The sequence below is a fragment of the Medicago sativa genome, chromosome 4 (assembly GCF_051527215.1).
Source record: "Medicago sativa cultivar Bolivia chromosome 4, Bolivia_mono, whole genome shotgun sequence".
In the NCBI taxonomy this organism is placed as follows: domain Eukaryota; kingdom Viridiplantae; phylum Streptophyta; class Magnoliopsida; order Fabales; family Fabaceae; genus Medicago; species Medicago sativa.
In genome coordinates this window covers 81,972,239-81,989,372 of record NC_140752.1, presented here as the reverse complement: position 1 = coordinate 81,989,372, position 17,134 = coordinate 81,972,239, and the positions used below count along the sequence as shown (strand labels likewise).

Genomic DNA, 17,134 nt, shown 5'->3' with positions numbered 1-17,134 from the left:
ACTACGATCATCTCTGACATAGTGCGTATTATAGGAATGAATGGCGATTTAAACAACGAAATCGCTCCTTACAGATATATAATGTAATTGCTGTTTTGTATTTTTAGAATTGAACCTTTCGTTCAGTTCCTAGGAACGCACGACAAGAGAGTAGAGATTGAGCTTAGAAATTTACAAAATATATTCGTTGGACAACTTTTGCCGAACACGTTTATTCTCTTGTACCTTTAAAGGACCAAGATTCTCTCACATGCATATATACATACCTTTGTCTGTATATCTAGGTTTATCATCGGTGACAACTACATATCACCAAAAAAATGGTTAGAGTTATCCGTACTAAGTTGACATCAATCAAGGTGTATGTTTGGTACAACACTTTTAAAACGGAGTTTGATGGAAATTACGGCAAAAAACTAGGTTAGCGTAGAAGTTAGTATTTAGAACTTCGAAAAATATCACGACAAAAATGCACAGGGAAGCATGCAAATGTGTTTTTGTGTGTTGTAAATGAAAAATCAAACACACACTAAATCATTCATTTGTTTTCCACTATGTTATAGATAGTTGAAGACAACTGAATGATTTTGATTGGTACAACTCAATATGGATAACTCTACCCACCTTTTATTATCAATATAGCTAGAAATTAAAATGGAGGGCTATAATTTCCTATAATAACATGTAATTGTTACAAATGATAGCTTGTATATGCACCTGGTTCTTTAAAAGATATTAGACTTTATCCTAAAAAAAAAAGATATTAGACTTTAGATATGCTGTGACATCATCAACCCTACAAAACTGTAAATAGGTTTGTCTTTCATTTCAATTAAACATTTTTGAAGTTATCAAATCAAATGTGAGACTTTTAATAAGGATGAGAGAACAAAACATCTAGAGAAATGACTCAAATGGATGTTTTGACGCCTTCAAATGGTTAGTCGGCACATTTGTGTCGTCGGATCGAGTTAGGACGCTCCAATGTTAAACTTAATATTTTTTTATTTTAAAAAATTAAAATCTGTATGAAAATCTAGGTAGCCTGATCTCAACCTAACAATTAATTATGTGTCGAATGCGTAAAATGATTGACCGCATGCAATCTGATAATGAATCAATTATTGTGTGATAGTGGATCGCCCAAAGAATCTTATATAGACTATTCAATTGAGATTTCAAAGGATTTTAAAAGACTTTTTTGTTTTAAAAAAGTCTTTAGGTATTCAATCAAGACTTTTAAGGAATTTAAAACATTCTTGTGGTATTCAATTAGGATTTTCAGGATTTTTTAATGAGTTCAATAAAATCCAGTGGTATTCAATTGAGATTTTACACAACTTAAAAATTATCTATTGGTATTCAAAATTATAAGGATTTTAATGGATTGTTGTGAGTAATGGATTTTGTGAGACTTTTCAGTGTAAAATGTACCTACCAACAATCTCACACCTAAGCCTTGAGACTTTTTTTTAGTTGCTTTTCGTTATTTTCTTTTTTACGGAAGTTGTTTCTCGAGTCTCAACGTTGTTGTTCATGTTCCAGTAAAAAAAAAATATTGTTCCTGTACACGTTACATAGTTATTACATTTCAAGTATTACAAGAAATACGTAACAAACAGAATCTCAAGTGTTATAGGAAATACGTAACAAACGGAATTCATTTCAAGTGATTTTGCTATAGTTTCATAGAGACTATTTCAAGTATTAAAATAATTTGGTGATTTTACTGAAGTTTTGTTCAAGTCATTTTTTTCTACTAACTTATTCTCATTATTATTTATTTTTTTAGCAGATTGTTTTGTTGTTGTTATATGCCTATTACTGTTAAGTGACCATTATTTTTTTAAGGCATTTTTATTTTTATTTTATTTTTGTCAAGTAATAGTGGCTAGATTCACACACATTATGTGTGGAGAAGTGGGGAATCCGGGGTTCAAACCCGGCCTCTGCAGAAATTATCTCTGGTAGCTACCAACTGAGCTACACTTACGGGACAAGACATTTTTATTATTATTATTAGTCAATTTGATATTATAGATTTATAATATTTTTTAATCCACGGGTCATTTTGAATTTTTCTTAAAAATTGATACAATAATTTCAAATCTGAAAATCTCATAAAATCCGTTGAAATCTTAAAAATTTGTATTATAAATCCATTAAAATCATGTGTTCAAAATCCTGATTGTAAAAAGTCCTTTGAAAAAAGTCTTTTAAAATCCAACAAAATCAATATAATCTTACAAAATCTTTTAAAATCTTCAGGATTTTGTTTGCCAAAATAGTCTTTTAAAATATCAATCCAATACATCCCCTAAGGTTGTGTTTGATTTGTTAAAAAACAAGGGATTGAGCAACTTTTTTTGTACTCAGTTTGATTTAAAAAATTGATAATAGTACCGGACAAAACATCCAATACATCCCCTAAGGTTGTGTTTGATTTGTTAAAAAACAAGGGATTGAGCAACTTTTTTTGTACTCAGTTTGATTTAAAAAATTGATAATAGTACCGGACAAAACATGTAGTTAGAGACTCGACAAAAACAAGAATATACATACTCCACGTTAAACCATTAAACCAAGTACAAACTATTAAAAAAAAAATTAAAATGTTCTTTTAATTTTCAACATAAAATATTATTTCTCTCTCTAGTAGATTCCAATAGTTAGTGTTTTAGAAATTATTTTTGTGGTGGCCGGGGTTTGAACCCCGGACCTTAGATATATTATGCATTGTCCATATTAACTGAGTTAAGTTCACGAGAACAGTGTTTTAGGAATTAAACACATTCTAGTGAAGCACTTTGGTGACATTGTGGTTGGTGACATTGGTGACATTGGCCAACCACAATGTCACATGTGGCTTTCTTCTTTTTCTTTCACAAGACTTTTTTGTTGTTTTGTACACTTGTAACATTGTGGTTGGTAATGTCACCAATGTCACCAACCACAATGTCACCGAAGTATTATCCCACATTCTAAGAGCATCCAAAATAGAATTCTTTTCGTCAAAAAAATAGAATTCTTTCCATTTTTTGGTGTTTAAATTTACCCTGTATGTATACATGACCCATTTTTTAATGTTGGTACATAATATCATTCAATTCTCCAAATCCATCCCCTCAAAAATAAATTATTAAAAGAACCCATCACCTCAAAATAATTTTTTTTTTATTGAGGGAAAAGAAAAAAGTTTGTAAGCGCGATTTGGACTGGGGCAAACAATTTTTTTTTCTTGTCACACAAACAATATCTTTGTTTGTCTTTGGGATTCACAATTTTGTGCAACATTGATGATATGGATGATGTCACAACGAATCATGATGACATGATATATATATATTTTGTCCTAGAAAAACATAAATCTAATATACAGTTTGTTCGATATGTCAATAAAGTTCGATTAATGACTTTTCGAACCACAATTTCAAAAGGAATACTTTAGTAAGTTAGAGTATCAATGATAAATTGGACACCAATAAAGTACCAATAATGTTCCTTGTATAAGAATGATAAGGTAAATCATATCATATCACTAAATGTAGTTATTGTTGTCCCCGTGAGCTTAGCTCAGTTGGTTTGGACAGTACATAAAATATGCAAGGTCCGGGGTTCAAATCTCAGACACTACCAAAAAAAATGTAGTTATTGTTTTAGGTTAGAGATTCGGATATTGATTCGTTATATTATGATAGTCAAACCATTTTTACAAGGAAACTTATACGGTACACTCATAAATTTTAGTGTACCAGTACTCTTGTTTCACAAAATTTATAAATCTATCTAGATAAAAAATAAATCTATCTAGATAAAAAGTTATTAGGTTAGAGATTCGGATATTAATTCGTTATATTATGATAGTCAAACCATTTTTACAAGGAAACTTATACGGTACACTCATAAATTTTAGTGTACCAGTACTCTTGTTTCACAAAATTTATAAATCTATCTATGTATAAAAGTTAACCCATAAGCAAATGTTAGCCCTAATTTTAACATAAACCTAGGGATTAAATTTCCTGTTTTAACCCTGACCTAAAGCTTAATTACAAAACCTAATTTAAACCTAAACCTAACAATTTTTCCTCTCTTTCTCTCACGTGTTTCCTCTCTCTCTCTCTCTCTCTCTCTCTCTCTCTCTCTCTCTCTCTCTCTCTCTCTCTCTCTCTCTCTCTCTCTCTCTCTCTCTCTCTCTCTCTCTCTCTCTCCCTCTCTCTCTCTCTCCCTCCATGTCAATGCCACCATCGACCCCTCCCACCAGAATCCATCAGGCTCCGTTGTATCACCACCATAATCCTGGCGGCACCAACTATGGCCTATCCGTAGCCGGTGCTGATTCCGACCCCAACTCTTTCTTCTTGCTTAGGTTTAACCTAATGTTTTTTCAATTAAAATTCTTCATCTTATCTGGTTATTGAATTTCAGTAGTATTTATGCGATGAATCAAGATTTTAATTAGTTATTTCAATTTTAATTAGTTATTTCAATGTGTATGTAAAAATGTCTGAATGATTGTGTATGAACTATAATATTTGTTGTGTTTTTCCTCTTATTTACAGGTTGTGAAATGTGAAATTATCCATATGGAAGTCAAGTTTGAAGCTTCTATACTTTTTCAGGTGAGGTTCATTTGTATTTTGTTTTCTTATTTTGCAGTTTTTTTTTAGATGATCATATCATAGGTTTTTATCTTCTTTTTTTTCCGTGTTTTTCATTTTACAACTAATTGTTTTATGCTAGGTTGATATTACTCTACACTGATATGGATGATTTTATATGTGCCTCTATATCTAGTTTAATGGTGTTTTTTCATTTTACAAGTATTTAGTTTACACTTGGTTGATGTGTAGTTAGTTTTATAGCCGCAGATGCCTATCTGAAAATAATTATTGCAATTTGTTTCCACCATCTCACCTTATTTTATTTTTTTTAGCACATCATGGAAGAAGAACAAGAGCACAGTAGTAAAAAGAATTCTCTGGCGGCCGAAAATGGTATCATCGATGGAGCCCGATGAACTAAGAGCAGTTGTCCTTCAGAATTTTGACATTCATGATGAGGCCCAGTTAAAATTGTACTTACTTTTTTGTAGTTCTAAAGGCTTCTTATTGTCCTCGTCTATTTTTATCGTATTTCTTATTTTACAGGTAGGTGTGTTTAAGGTTCCCTCTTTGTAAACTTCAGATATGACACATGGAGTGATTTCCAAAAGCTTAAAAGTTGTTGAAAAGGTAATATATTTGATATTCTGCCACTGTGTATGTGAGTAGATTGAACTCTGGTTTTGTTTGTGCTCTAATTTCCCTAATTACTTCATTTTTGCTTTCAGATTTGACTATTCATGTTGGATTTGGAATGTGATTGGTTTATCCTTTGATAACTTGGAACTATTTTAAGGTTGATTTCAAACATTTGATAGGTATTTTTCTAACCAAAGGTATTTTTCCTTTTCTGAACATTATATATTTGAGCTACTGCTTATTTTTCAGGAATCTTTTTTTATACTCCTTAAAACTGTACAAAAAAACAAGTTGTATGATTCCTCAATTTCACCTATTTTTTCTATGAAAGATTCCTCAATTTTGTGAAAGATTCCTCAACCCCTTTCGAGTAATAATTCTTGATCCATTTCCCTTTCTTTTGATTATTGATTTTTATCATCAATGTTAGACTTTTGATTATTATATTAGGTAACTTGGTCTAAAGTCTAAATGACAACTTATATAGCATTTATGTTTGTTACTCTGTGTTTTGATTTAATGTTTTTGTCTTAGAAATCATGTAAATGATGAAATAGAGACATAAGCATAAACCAAAATTTAATGTTTATTATATAGCATCTATGTGTTGTTACTTCTTTTGAATGTCGTATCTGACGAATTTTGTGAGAAATTTGTTATGGGCAGTGTTAGTAATGTTTTGACAGGCCACAATTTTATGAGGGAATTATACTTTCTTTAGGAAAAACTTCATAATATAACTTATCAATGATTTTAGGCTTATATGTTCTTTACATGTTTTTCCATTGTGTCAAGATTTTCAAGAGCATATGTAATTTCCTACAATTTCAAATAATTGAAATTTCCTGCTATTGAATACAATGATTTCATCATTTTAGTGACAATGGAAATTGAAAAGTTGTAACCGACTATATGTTCTGTTTTGGATATTCTTTAAGTCATGTTGACTTAGGTACATTCTTTAAGTCATGTTCTCCTTTGGATATTCTTTCACTCATGTTCTGTTTTGGATATTCTTTAAGTCATGTTCTGCCTTCATGCCACAGTAATCGAGAGCTTTCCCTCTCTTCACATTTTCATGGCATCGAATTTGTGAGATTTTTATGCAACTTTTCTGTTTAAGTACACTAAATGCCGTTTTTTTATAAAACTAAATGCCATTTATTATTCTTTTGTAAATTTCAAATCATATATATGGTGTCAGCTTTTAATTTAGTTCCCAAATGTTATTAGTTTTAATTTGGTATCTTATTTGCATTCATAATACTAATATAAGAAAAAAAAATACATTCAGGAACTGTGATTTTGCTTACCATGGAATTGGCATTCTACAACTGCCGGTAGGGACAGGCTCATAGACTAGGCATCAAGTTTGTTTCCCTTTGCATAACATGTTCTTTACTTAATTATGTTCATGTTTTACAAATCAGGGAACAAAACACTCATTTATAACTCTAACAATTTTTAAACAAATTTTACAACCTTTTGGTCGAACTTCAATTATAATGTCCCTTTCTCTAGACAATTAATGGTTAGTAAAAAAAATCAGAAAAGCCCAAATGCTTGAAACTTTGAGGAACTCTTATTCATAGTAAAGTAGGAAATTCTGCAGGTTATTTGAAGTCAAAACTTTGAGGAGTCTATTCCCTTTGGATAACATGTTCTTTACTTAATTATGTTCATGTTTTACAAATCAGGGAACAAAACACTCATTTATAACTCTTAACAATTTTTAAACAAATTTTACAACCTTTTGGTTGAACTTCAATTATAATGTCCCTTTTCTCTAGACAATTAATGGTTAGTAGAAAAGCCCAAATGCTTGAAACTTTGAGGAACTCTTATTCATAGTAAAGTAGGAAATTTTGCAGGTTATTTGAAGTCAAAACTTTGAGGAGCCTATTCTGGAATGACTCATATTGTAACAGATGGATGCTTATGATATTTCTGCTATGTAATTTACAGCTTTAGGCATCAATCTTGACACTATACTGTGTTACTAAAGTAGAAATTATTCAGGTTTTAGTTTTAGAAACCCTGCAGCTGTTGTGGGATTAAACTTGCTCCACATTGAGTGGGATTAAACTTGCTCCACATTGATTAAGTTTAGAAATTCTTGCAGGTTTTAATTTTACGCAGTTGGTACTGTTTTAATTTTTGCATATGCAACTGTTTTAATTTTTTCAGGCTAAGACTTGAAATTAACTTGATAATTTTTGTGTTTCTTCCTTTGTTTGAATTGATTGAAATTGAAAAGTAATTATTGTTATTGATTTTCTTTGAATGGATCAGGGATTTCGTGGACGAAGGAAGAGCACAAGATGTTTTTGGTTGGATTGCAGAAAGTTGGAAAAGGTGATTGGAGAGGAATCTCAAGGAACTATGTGAAAACAAGAACGCCTACGCAGGTTGCAAGTCATGCTCAGAAGTACTCTCTGAATCGAAGTAATCTCAATCGCCGTCGCCGTAGATCCAGTCTCTATGATATCACCACTGACACGGTAATTTTTCCGGCAATCTCTTTGTAGAAACAGTAAAACATTTTTTTTTTGCCTAAATTTGTATTCAATTGGTTTACTAATCAATAGAGTAGTATTATGGTATTGCAAGAATAAGATTTAATTTTCTCTGTTATTTATTGGTTTTCGAATTTTGATTCAATCAAATTCAATGCTATTATTACTTTTGCCATTTAGGAATTTGAATATTGTAAAGGAAACAAAAAAATATAACAGAAATGCAACTTTTGCTTTTTTTTTTTTTTGGAAATCCTTTGGTAGTTGTAAAGAAATCTAACAAAACTAGAATGGAGAAAGATATAAGATTACAAGGTTTCTGTTTGTTCTCCTTTATGTGAAGCAATTTATCCTGCTTGGCTTATACAATAATTTTTCATCAAGACATGTAATCAGCTCAACTCATACGTTATATGTGTTGCTTTACTTCTTTTGTATTTAACTGTGAATGGTTAATTTAGTTAGCAATTATGTGTCCAGGCGAATCCAATTTGTACCATAAGCTGTTGGCCGTTCATGCGTCTTTCTGAACCACTGATGTACAAATCATGCTAGCTACCCTATTTTAATATCCTTGATGTGAAGTCATTTCTCCTATTTTATCCGTGTCTATCTAACTATAATTGGTTAATTTAGTTGACAGTTGTGTGTCCAAGCGTTTTGAATTTGACCCAGAAGTTGTTACCTGTTAGGCGTATTTCAAACCCACTGGTCTAAGAATCATTTGGAGGCATTTGTTGTTACATGACAAGATCTACATATCATATGAACCAGCTTTCTATTTTATTGTGTTGAGGATGTATTTTGGTGGGCTTTAGTGTTAACTTTGTATGCATTATTTGTCACTATGAGGTTCATTTATCGTACTTTTAACAATATTTAGTTTATATTGCATTGTTAAAGATATTACATGTATTATGAATCTCTTAAAATACTGCTGTTAAAATACTGATGTTTAATAGCTCATACTTTAGCCTTTGTAATTCACCACTCATTGTTTTTAGTTTCTACTTTCTACTAATATCCACCCATTAACTAGAAAAATATTTTTCACTTGATGTTCACTTTGTTAAAACTAGGTGCAATGGGAATTGCTAATGCGTTTTTTGGGACTAAGCTGATACTTAATGGCGATTTACCTGATGTTGCTGCTTACATGCCAGGGTAAGCATTTCCGTTTTTGTATGCTTTGGAGTAAAGGCATATAATAGTGAATACAGATAGAAAGAGATATGTGTAATAGTCAATGCCTGCTTATAGTCAATGCCTGCTTATAGTTCATTGTTTGTATAAACAATGCCTGCTTATAGTCAACTTCCATTCAACTAAGAGAAAAAAATATATAATCTAACAGTAATCTGTTTGGTTTAATTTAGTTGTGGTATAAAACTGTAGTCAATGGATCAAATAGTATACTTTTAATACTTCACGTTTTTGTAAATTTTTTAAATAAAGACGTTAACATTTTATTTGAATATTCTCTTTGATATGCTATGAAGATTTAATTACATATTGACATGCTTTTAAGAAAATATCAACATAATATTATCAATCAATCGTTGGACATATACTCTACGCCTCTATAGTTTTCATGACCAATTCGCTCATTATAATAAACCATAAATCTTTTCTCTTGAAACTTATGTGTTAGTACTTTTTTTTTCTACAACTTAGTGACTTATGAATTTTTTCTACAACTTAGCTACTTGAGTTTCACTGCGCTTTTAATGATATGGTATACTTTTATCAGAATGAAAAATGCATCACTCCAGTTGACCCAAAGTGTTCGCCAAATTTCAACAAATAACTCTGCATCTCTATCAGATGAGTTGCTCAACACCAAGAGAATGACAATCGAAAGTATGATTGAGTCAACTCAGGTAGCTGTCTATTTTTGAAATTTTTAAATATCGTTTTGGATTCAAGTCAATATACATGTTCAAGATTTTTATGCAAAAGGCGATGAATTTTTTTACAGGTGTGTCAAGGTTCGGTACTTGCCACTCTATGTGATGTCGAAACTGGTGTTGATTGGTACTTTCGATCATGTGATGAGGACGGCCAAGATACTGATGTGACATCAAATATTGTCTATAGAGAAGTTTTCCGTAATGTGTAGCACTTTGTTTTATAGTATTGTTGTTATTGCATATCGGTACTATTTTTATGTCGACATACGTTGAATTTTCTTTTCTTCAAAAGGCTAAGCCATTAAATTTATATGTTATGTTACCTTAACAGGGTCGATGTCATGGAAATTGTTTAATATAGTACATTAAAAATGTTTGTGGCAATTTATTTTATGAATTGAATTATACTATTTTTCTGATTCAAGTAAAATATTTACTTTCATATTTGCGCTATATTTGTTCTTTTGTATGACCCGTGCGTTAGCACGGGTCGATGGTCTAGTTAACGATTATTTTTATGAAATAAAATGCTATTTGTTAATATTTATATTTTAGAAAACATCATTTCATATGAAAAAATATCATTTCATTGTTTAAAAGGATCATATTAAAAAAAAATTACATTTTGTCATAAAAAATAATCAATATTCATTGTTATGAGCAATATAAATTCGTAAAAATTAAATTTTATTTGTTCGAAATTTTTGGTATATAAAATTTAATTATTATAATTGTCAATCATAGAAAATAATTATTTTTCATCAAAAAATAACTCATTCATTTTTAATTTTACGACTTGGTGTACCGATACACCCAAATTTATTTGATGTACCATAGAATCTGCCTTTCTACAAAACCAAATATCTATTCATATCATTTTAATCAAACATAAGTTGATTTACTTTTAATTATTATTTTTTATTCACGATTTTTTCTTAAATTTTAATTCTCTTGTCTATAAGCCTCTTTGGGACAAGTATACTAAAAACTTGACAGAGTATAGCTCGACTCGATAAGAATTTATTGGAATCAAATTCAACTCAAATTTGACACAAACTTTTTTATCAGCTCGAACCCAACTCGCTAGCTCGACTCAAATTTCATATGTAAAAAAAAATTAGATTTTTTACACATAAATTAATTGGGATTTAAACCAATGTGTTTATAATAAGCAAACTAAAGAGTTTAAAATGAAAATAAAAAATAAGTGTCATTAGGCCACTTGTTAACATAACCTTTTCTTTAAACCTCTGTGATATGCGACAAATAATTATAAAGCTTTTTAAACCGGTAGTATACTATTAGAATGTGGATATATGGCTCATTTCAATGATATTTTTTTTTTATTTTTAGAAAAGCTCATTTCTATGATCTTATTATTGGTAAAGTGTTGGCATAGTTTCTTTTAATTAATTGTTAAATTATTAATTAAACTAATATTAGTAATTGCTTTAAAAAAAAAAACAACAACAACAACAACAACAACAACATAATAATAATAATAATAATAATAATAATAATAATAATAATAATAATAATAATAATAATAATCAGTTCATTAACCAAATAAGTCAAACTATATACTGTTCAAATTCAACTCATTAAATTAACAAACTTAATCTATAGTTTAAGTTTATTTTATATTTGATTCATAAACTAAGTTTAATGAATCAATTATCAAATTGAGGGACCAACTTTGTTCAAGTAGACTTGATTTATTATCAACCCGACTAAACCTTTTTAACACCAAACATAAAGGACGGAAGTTCCCCTAAAAAAATAAAGGACGGGAGGAGTGGATGTTTCATTCCTCTAAGAGTATTAATAATTTATAATTTGATTCATGAATTCAAATATATTTACTCACATCCCTACACTTCTAAATAGGTTGCTATCAATTTTCTCTTAAATTTTAACTAGATTTATGAACCTTTAATTAATTTATAATATAGATCTTAAATTTAGACTTTTAATTATAAATAAATAATTAAATATTCACGAATTCAATTCAAAAAAATTAATTCATGAAACTTATTACAAATTATTGCTAAATTTATATATATATATATATATATATATATATATATATATATATATATATAGGGTTTTGCTAGAAGCCACATATGAAGGTGTCTTTTAGCAAGTCACGTGTGATTTCCACTTTTTAGTTATAACTTTGCTGAAAGACACCTTCATAAAATGTGTTTTCTAGCAAAACCCATATATATATATATATATATATATATATATATATATATATATATATATATATATATATATATATATATAGGGTAGGGATATTTTGACTCCAAGAGTAAGTGTAATATCCTACTCCAAATCTTGACCTTTAATTACAATTTTGGTTAATGGCTTAGATTAATTGATATGGTAGGCTTTAATTCCATTTTCTATTGTAGTCAACACTTATCTCCACAAAATAACAAAACAATAAATGCCTTTTAATTGATTGATCTTTCTTCTTCTTCCATTTTCTTTCTCAAATAACATCATCATCTATGTATGTCCATGACAACAAAAACTAACTACAATGGAGATGATTATTTTAATTTGTCGTTATTTATATAAGAAAATACACAAATTTATTTATTTTTTATGCAATTATTGTAAATGAATTAGATATAAGAAAAGACTAGGGTTACTTCCTGTATCGTCTTTTTTTTTCTCCCGTGACAGATTAGTACAAAAATGTGTGTTTACAAAAAATATAAGAAAATATCAGGATTATAATGAAGAAAGAAAAAAAAAATATGTCATATAAAAAATAGTAACGGGAGAAGAATAAATATGCTATTATTTAAAAAAAATATATGCAATTTTCCTAGCGTAAAAAAAAAAAAGTAAAGGGAGAAGAAAAAAATCAATGGGAGAAAAAAAAATCTTTTAGCGTAAATTCTTAGCGTAAAAAAAGTAAAGGGAGAAGAAAAAAATCAATGGGAGAAAAAAAAATCTTTTAGCGTAAGAAAAATATATGAGTGAATCTTGAAATTTTTAATTGAAGGAAAGGATTTTAAGTTAACCTCAAACATTCTTTTAGTGTGAAACAAAATAAAAAGCAATGCAAGAAGAAAAAAAATCAATCAATTAAAAGACATTTATTGTTTTGTTATTTTGTGATGATAAGTGTTGACTACAATAGAAAATGGAATTAAAGCCTACAATATCAATTAATCTAAGCCATTAACCAAAATTGGAATTAAAGGTCAAGATTTGGAGTAAGAAATTACACTTACTCTTGGAGTCAAAATATCCCTCCTCATATATATATATATATATATATATATATATATATATATATATATTAGTGTGGGGAAATGACCTCTATAATTTCTCTCATTCGTGAACTCAAAATAGGCACCTGTGAAAACGTGAAATATAAGTATAATGACACGAAGAGAAATTTAGCGTGGAAAACCTTCTCAATGCGAGAAAGGAAAAACCACGGGACTCTTGAGCCTCTTAAACGTCCACTATAATGATAGGAGAAACAAGTCAAAGTTCCCTTACATGCATGAAAACACTTGTCATTTGCGTTTCATGCAAAACGGCAAGTGTCCCTTGCAAAGCATGCACCACACCATGTGCCTCTTGCAATGAATGCATCACAACATGTGTTACTCATACATTACACCATATGTACACCATGCACCTTGATGCTTGTCATCACATGCAACCTTTTATTTTGTTAAATGTATGTTGGTCATGTGACATGGGCTGGACCCCACAATAGTTGATGACCTAATTTAAATTAGGAAAATGTGTACAATCAAGATTTTACAACTATTGTGACTTTGTAAAGGGAATGAGACATTGCTACTGTAGTAACCTTAGGTGGCATTATTCTAGTGGTCCATGGAAGGATTGTAGTAAGAGGATATGGTATGATATCTCCAGTTTCTCAACTTCAAAAAACTTGCTTACTTTGTATGTTGCTTCCACCTTCACTTTACTGTTTATCTACTTCATTGGTCAAATTCAACTCATTCATAATCACTTGTATCTACGATAGGAAAATACGTGTTGAAATGAAAGTGCTTGTGTTTGTGTTGTTGTGAGTTGTGACTACTAACTATAGAAGAAGATTAAATGGCTGCCACGTGCTGTAACCTCACATATGCTTCTCCTTTCCTTAATCACCACCTCTTCTACTTCCAAAGGCAAGTTCCCTCTTATAGTTTTTTCTATATGCAAACAATCATAGAAATATATACATACAAATGAAATTAATGGAAGTATAAATATAAAATGTCATGTTGGTTAATTTTCAGGTACCATTTAGTTTCCAAAAGTTCAAAATGTAATACCAGTGTGGAAAAAGTTTTACATAGGAGATTTCAAGTTCAAAGAAGGGATCATCACTACCTACATGTGCGTCATGCTGGAGGAGCTGAATTATCCTCTTCTTCTAGTTCCAGCATTGAAAATGTTGGAGAGGAAATTCAAGAGGATATTTCAATGGAAACATTGATTTGGAGGGCTATCAAGTTGCCTATTTATTCTGTTGCTTTGGTCCCTCTTACTGTGAGCATCTCAACTATATATACTTTTAGATTAATTGTTAAATTCAGCATAGGTTCATGTGATGCTTGGGTATGAGATAAGGATCAAGATGTTTTGATTTACAGTTACAGTTGCATTACAGTCTTTGATATTGTATAAAATTATGAACAAATATGCTACATGCTAATGAAGCTGTAATTACAGTTCTGGAAGAGTTTGAAACCTTTATATTGTGGCTCCAAGCCTTCAAGTGCGGTTTAAGACCGCAATTTAAAACTATCAGTATTCTAATTTCTAACTGCCAACTCAAATTTAGAAATGTGAAATAAAACTATAGTTTTATACCCTAATTGAATGAAATTGGGGGTCAGAGTAGGATTTTTATTGACATGTAGATGTAGGGGATAAGGAAAACTTTTTCGAACATAGTAACCTGAACTTTTCATTACCTTCGGATTAAGGCCAAGAAAAGTTATGTAGAAGGAAGGAACTGTATTTTAAGGCATATTGAGTTTCTAGAGAAGACTTTCCTCAATTATTTATCCCACCTTTTCCTATCTTAATGTTAAACTCGTTGCCATAGGTATGTACATGAACTAGAACTTACCAATTTTTTATTGCATGATAGGAATTCGTGTCATTTTATGCAATGAACCAGTCTTACAGTTTTGTTTTTGTATCAATATTACCCTATATTTATGAGAGAGTCTAAATGTATTGGTATAACAAATAGGTAGGCAGTGCAGCAGCTTATTTACAGACAGGCATCTTCTCAGCTAAATGCTATTTTGTTTTATTGGCTTCTTCAGTTCTTGTTATTACCTGGCTCAACTTGAGGTAAATTTATAACTTGTTGCTTTGCTAGCTATTGTTTTCATTTTGGAATCAATGGTAGCAACTCTGCAGTTTCATATGGTTATGGCAGCAATGACGTTTATGATTTTGACACTGGAGTTGACAAGAACAAAAAGGAATCAGTTGTAAACTTGGTTGGAAGGTTAGTTTCTCTCAAACTTGTATTTATTATTTGCTTATTTTCTGTTCCTTCTGTACATGTTTGAATAAACAAAAATAACTTGAATCGTTTTCTTCCTCGTGTTGAATTTGGAAAGCCGTACAGGAATCTTTGTTGTTGCTTACTTATGCCTTGCTCTCGGCTTCATTGGGCTGACTTGGGCCGCTATTGAGGCAGGAAACCTGCGTTCAGTATTGTTTCTCACTTGTGCAATTATTTGCGGCTATATATATCAGGTAAAAGTTCCTGCTGATATCATAATCTTGTTGTTGCAGTGAAAATTTTCAGTCTTAAGCTAAATATCAATTTGATTCATCGCTGCTGTAGTGTCCACCATTTCGGTTGAGCTATCAGGGACTGGGAGAGCCTCTGTGTTTTGCAGCATTTGGTCCTTTTGCCACTACTGCTTTTTATTTAGTACAAGGCAGTGCAAGGTTATCTTAGTTACCTAACTACAGAGTTATAATATTTACTATTCATGGCTTGATTTTTGTCTCTGATTGATTTCAGTAGCGTGACGAACCATTTCCCCTTGAGTGGAACAGTTCTTTCAGCATCAATCCTCGTTGGCTTCACAACATCTCTTATCCTTTTTTGCAGTCACTTTCATCAGGTACCGTTATTTTTTAGTTCCAATTACAAGAGTACCTTCAAGTTGGTGACCTTTTTATTTTGTCCATAACACAGGTGGATGGAGACGAAGAAGTTGGAAAATTATCGCCTTTGGTAGATACACTTTGCTATATTGAACATTTTTCTTTATCTATGTTGTTGATGTGAATCTAATAACAAATATTTATTTCTTATTTTTCTTTCAGGTTAGACTTGGCACTGAAAGAGGTGCAGAGGTAGTGAAAGTAGCAGTCATGTCGATCTATGCTCTTTTGGTTGCTTTTGGTCTAAGCAAGGCACTTCCTCTCACTTGTATTGTGAGTTTATGAATCTCATATCTGTTTTCTTCCATTCTCTGCAAGTATAGTTGTTATTTGGACCATGCACTTATGATTTAATCTTTTGGTTATGAATACGGCTGTACTAGTTCCTTTGTGCATTGACATTACCGATCGGAAACCTGGTAGTTAAATTTGTCCAAGACAATCACAAGGCAAGTGAAAAACTGTCATTGAGTCTTTATTATCCCAATATATTTTCTACAGTTTTTTATTTATATTAAAACTAGGTTGTATTGTTGCAGGACAAAGATAAGATTTTCTTGGCCAAGTACTTTTGTGTGAGGTTGCATGCTTTGTTTGGTGCTGCACTGGCTTTTGGATTAGTATTGGCTAGAATGGTTAATACAAAGCTACTACTCCAATGAGAATAGCGTTTAGGTAAAAGGAAATTATATGAAGTAAAGATTTTGTTCAAGAAGATCAAGGATGCAATCCTGTCTGGTGCAAGAGCTATATCTTGGGGGTCATGAACACTTTCTCTGAACAAGATTTTGAAACATTTTTCATTCATTTCCCCGTCCTTTGGCTGTATAAGCTTGAAGAAACTGTTAGATTGTGACAAATCTAGAGTGGTTTGCTGCATGCCTGCATCAACAAGTTTACGGGGCTAACCACATCAAAAGAGGTCAGGGGATGGTTCCGCTACCTAGGCGCCTTGATTTAAATTTTGGATTGATAGTGCACAGTTGATTAATAAGATGGCAACATTTGCTGATAGGAATTTTTTATTTAAGTAAAAAAAATCAGACCGCTTGCTAAATCTGTGCTGTAGTTTTATATTGCCCTAAGATACATTACAAACTTGAATTGGAATTGGATTTGATACTTTGTTGTATGGACTCAAACACATGTATCTCTAAATATTGTGATAACACTTGTCATTGCAGACTACAATTTTAAATCCTGTTTTTTTTTTAGTAAGAAATTTTTAAATCCTGTTATTACTATACAAGTCAAGCAAATTCATTCAGATTATTTT

The 17,134-nt window shown here is 30.8% G+C and overlaps 2 protein-coding genes across 5 annotated transcripts; both read left to right on the top strand.

Moving 5' to 3' along the window:
* The first annotated feature begins 8,843 nt into the window (after positions 1–8,843).
* Positions 8,844–9,878, top strand: LOC146932659 (uncharacterized). The gene is made up of 3 exons (XM_085707779.1): positions 8,844–8,923; positions 9,510–9,639; positions 9,738–9,878. The coding sequence occupies exons 1-3, from the start codon at positions 8,844–8,846 to the stop codon at positions 9,876–9,878; spliced, it is 351 nt and encodes a 116-aa protein (XP_085563905.1).
* A 3,724-nt stretch (positions 9,879–13,602) lies between these two features.
* Positions 13,603–17,056, top strand: ABC4 (UbiA prenyltransferase family protein). 4 transcript variants are annotated; one of them, XM_085704381.1, is made up of 11 exons: positions 13,603–13,844; positions 13,956–14,208; positions 14,921–15,024; positions 15,113–15,184; positions 15,300–15,438; positions 15,530–15,636; positions 15,716–15,815; positions 15,890–15,928; positions 16,021–16,131; positions 16,242–16,307; positions 16,398–17,056. In XM_085704381.1, the coding sequence occupies exons 1-11, from the start codon at positions 13,774–13,776 to the stop codon at positions 16,518–16,520; spliced, it is 1,185 nt and encodes a 394-aa protein (XP_085560507.1). In that variant the 5' UTR covers positions 13,603–13,773; the 3' UTR covers positions 16,521–17,056. The 4 variants fall into 4 exon arrangements, with proteins under 4 accessions (XP_085560507.1, XP_085560505.1, XP_085560506.1 ...); XM_085704379.1 differs by having other exon boundaries at positions 16,383–17,056; XM_085704380.1 differs by having other exon boundaries at positions 15,713–15,815.
* Positions 17,057–17,134: the final 78 nt, after the last annotated feature.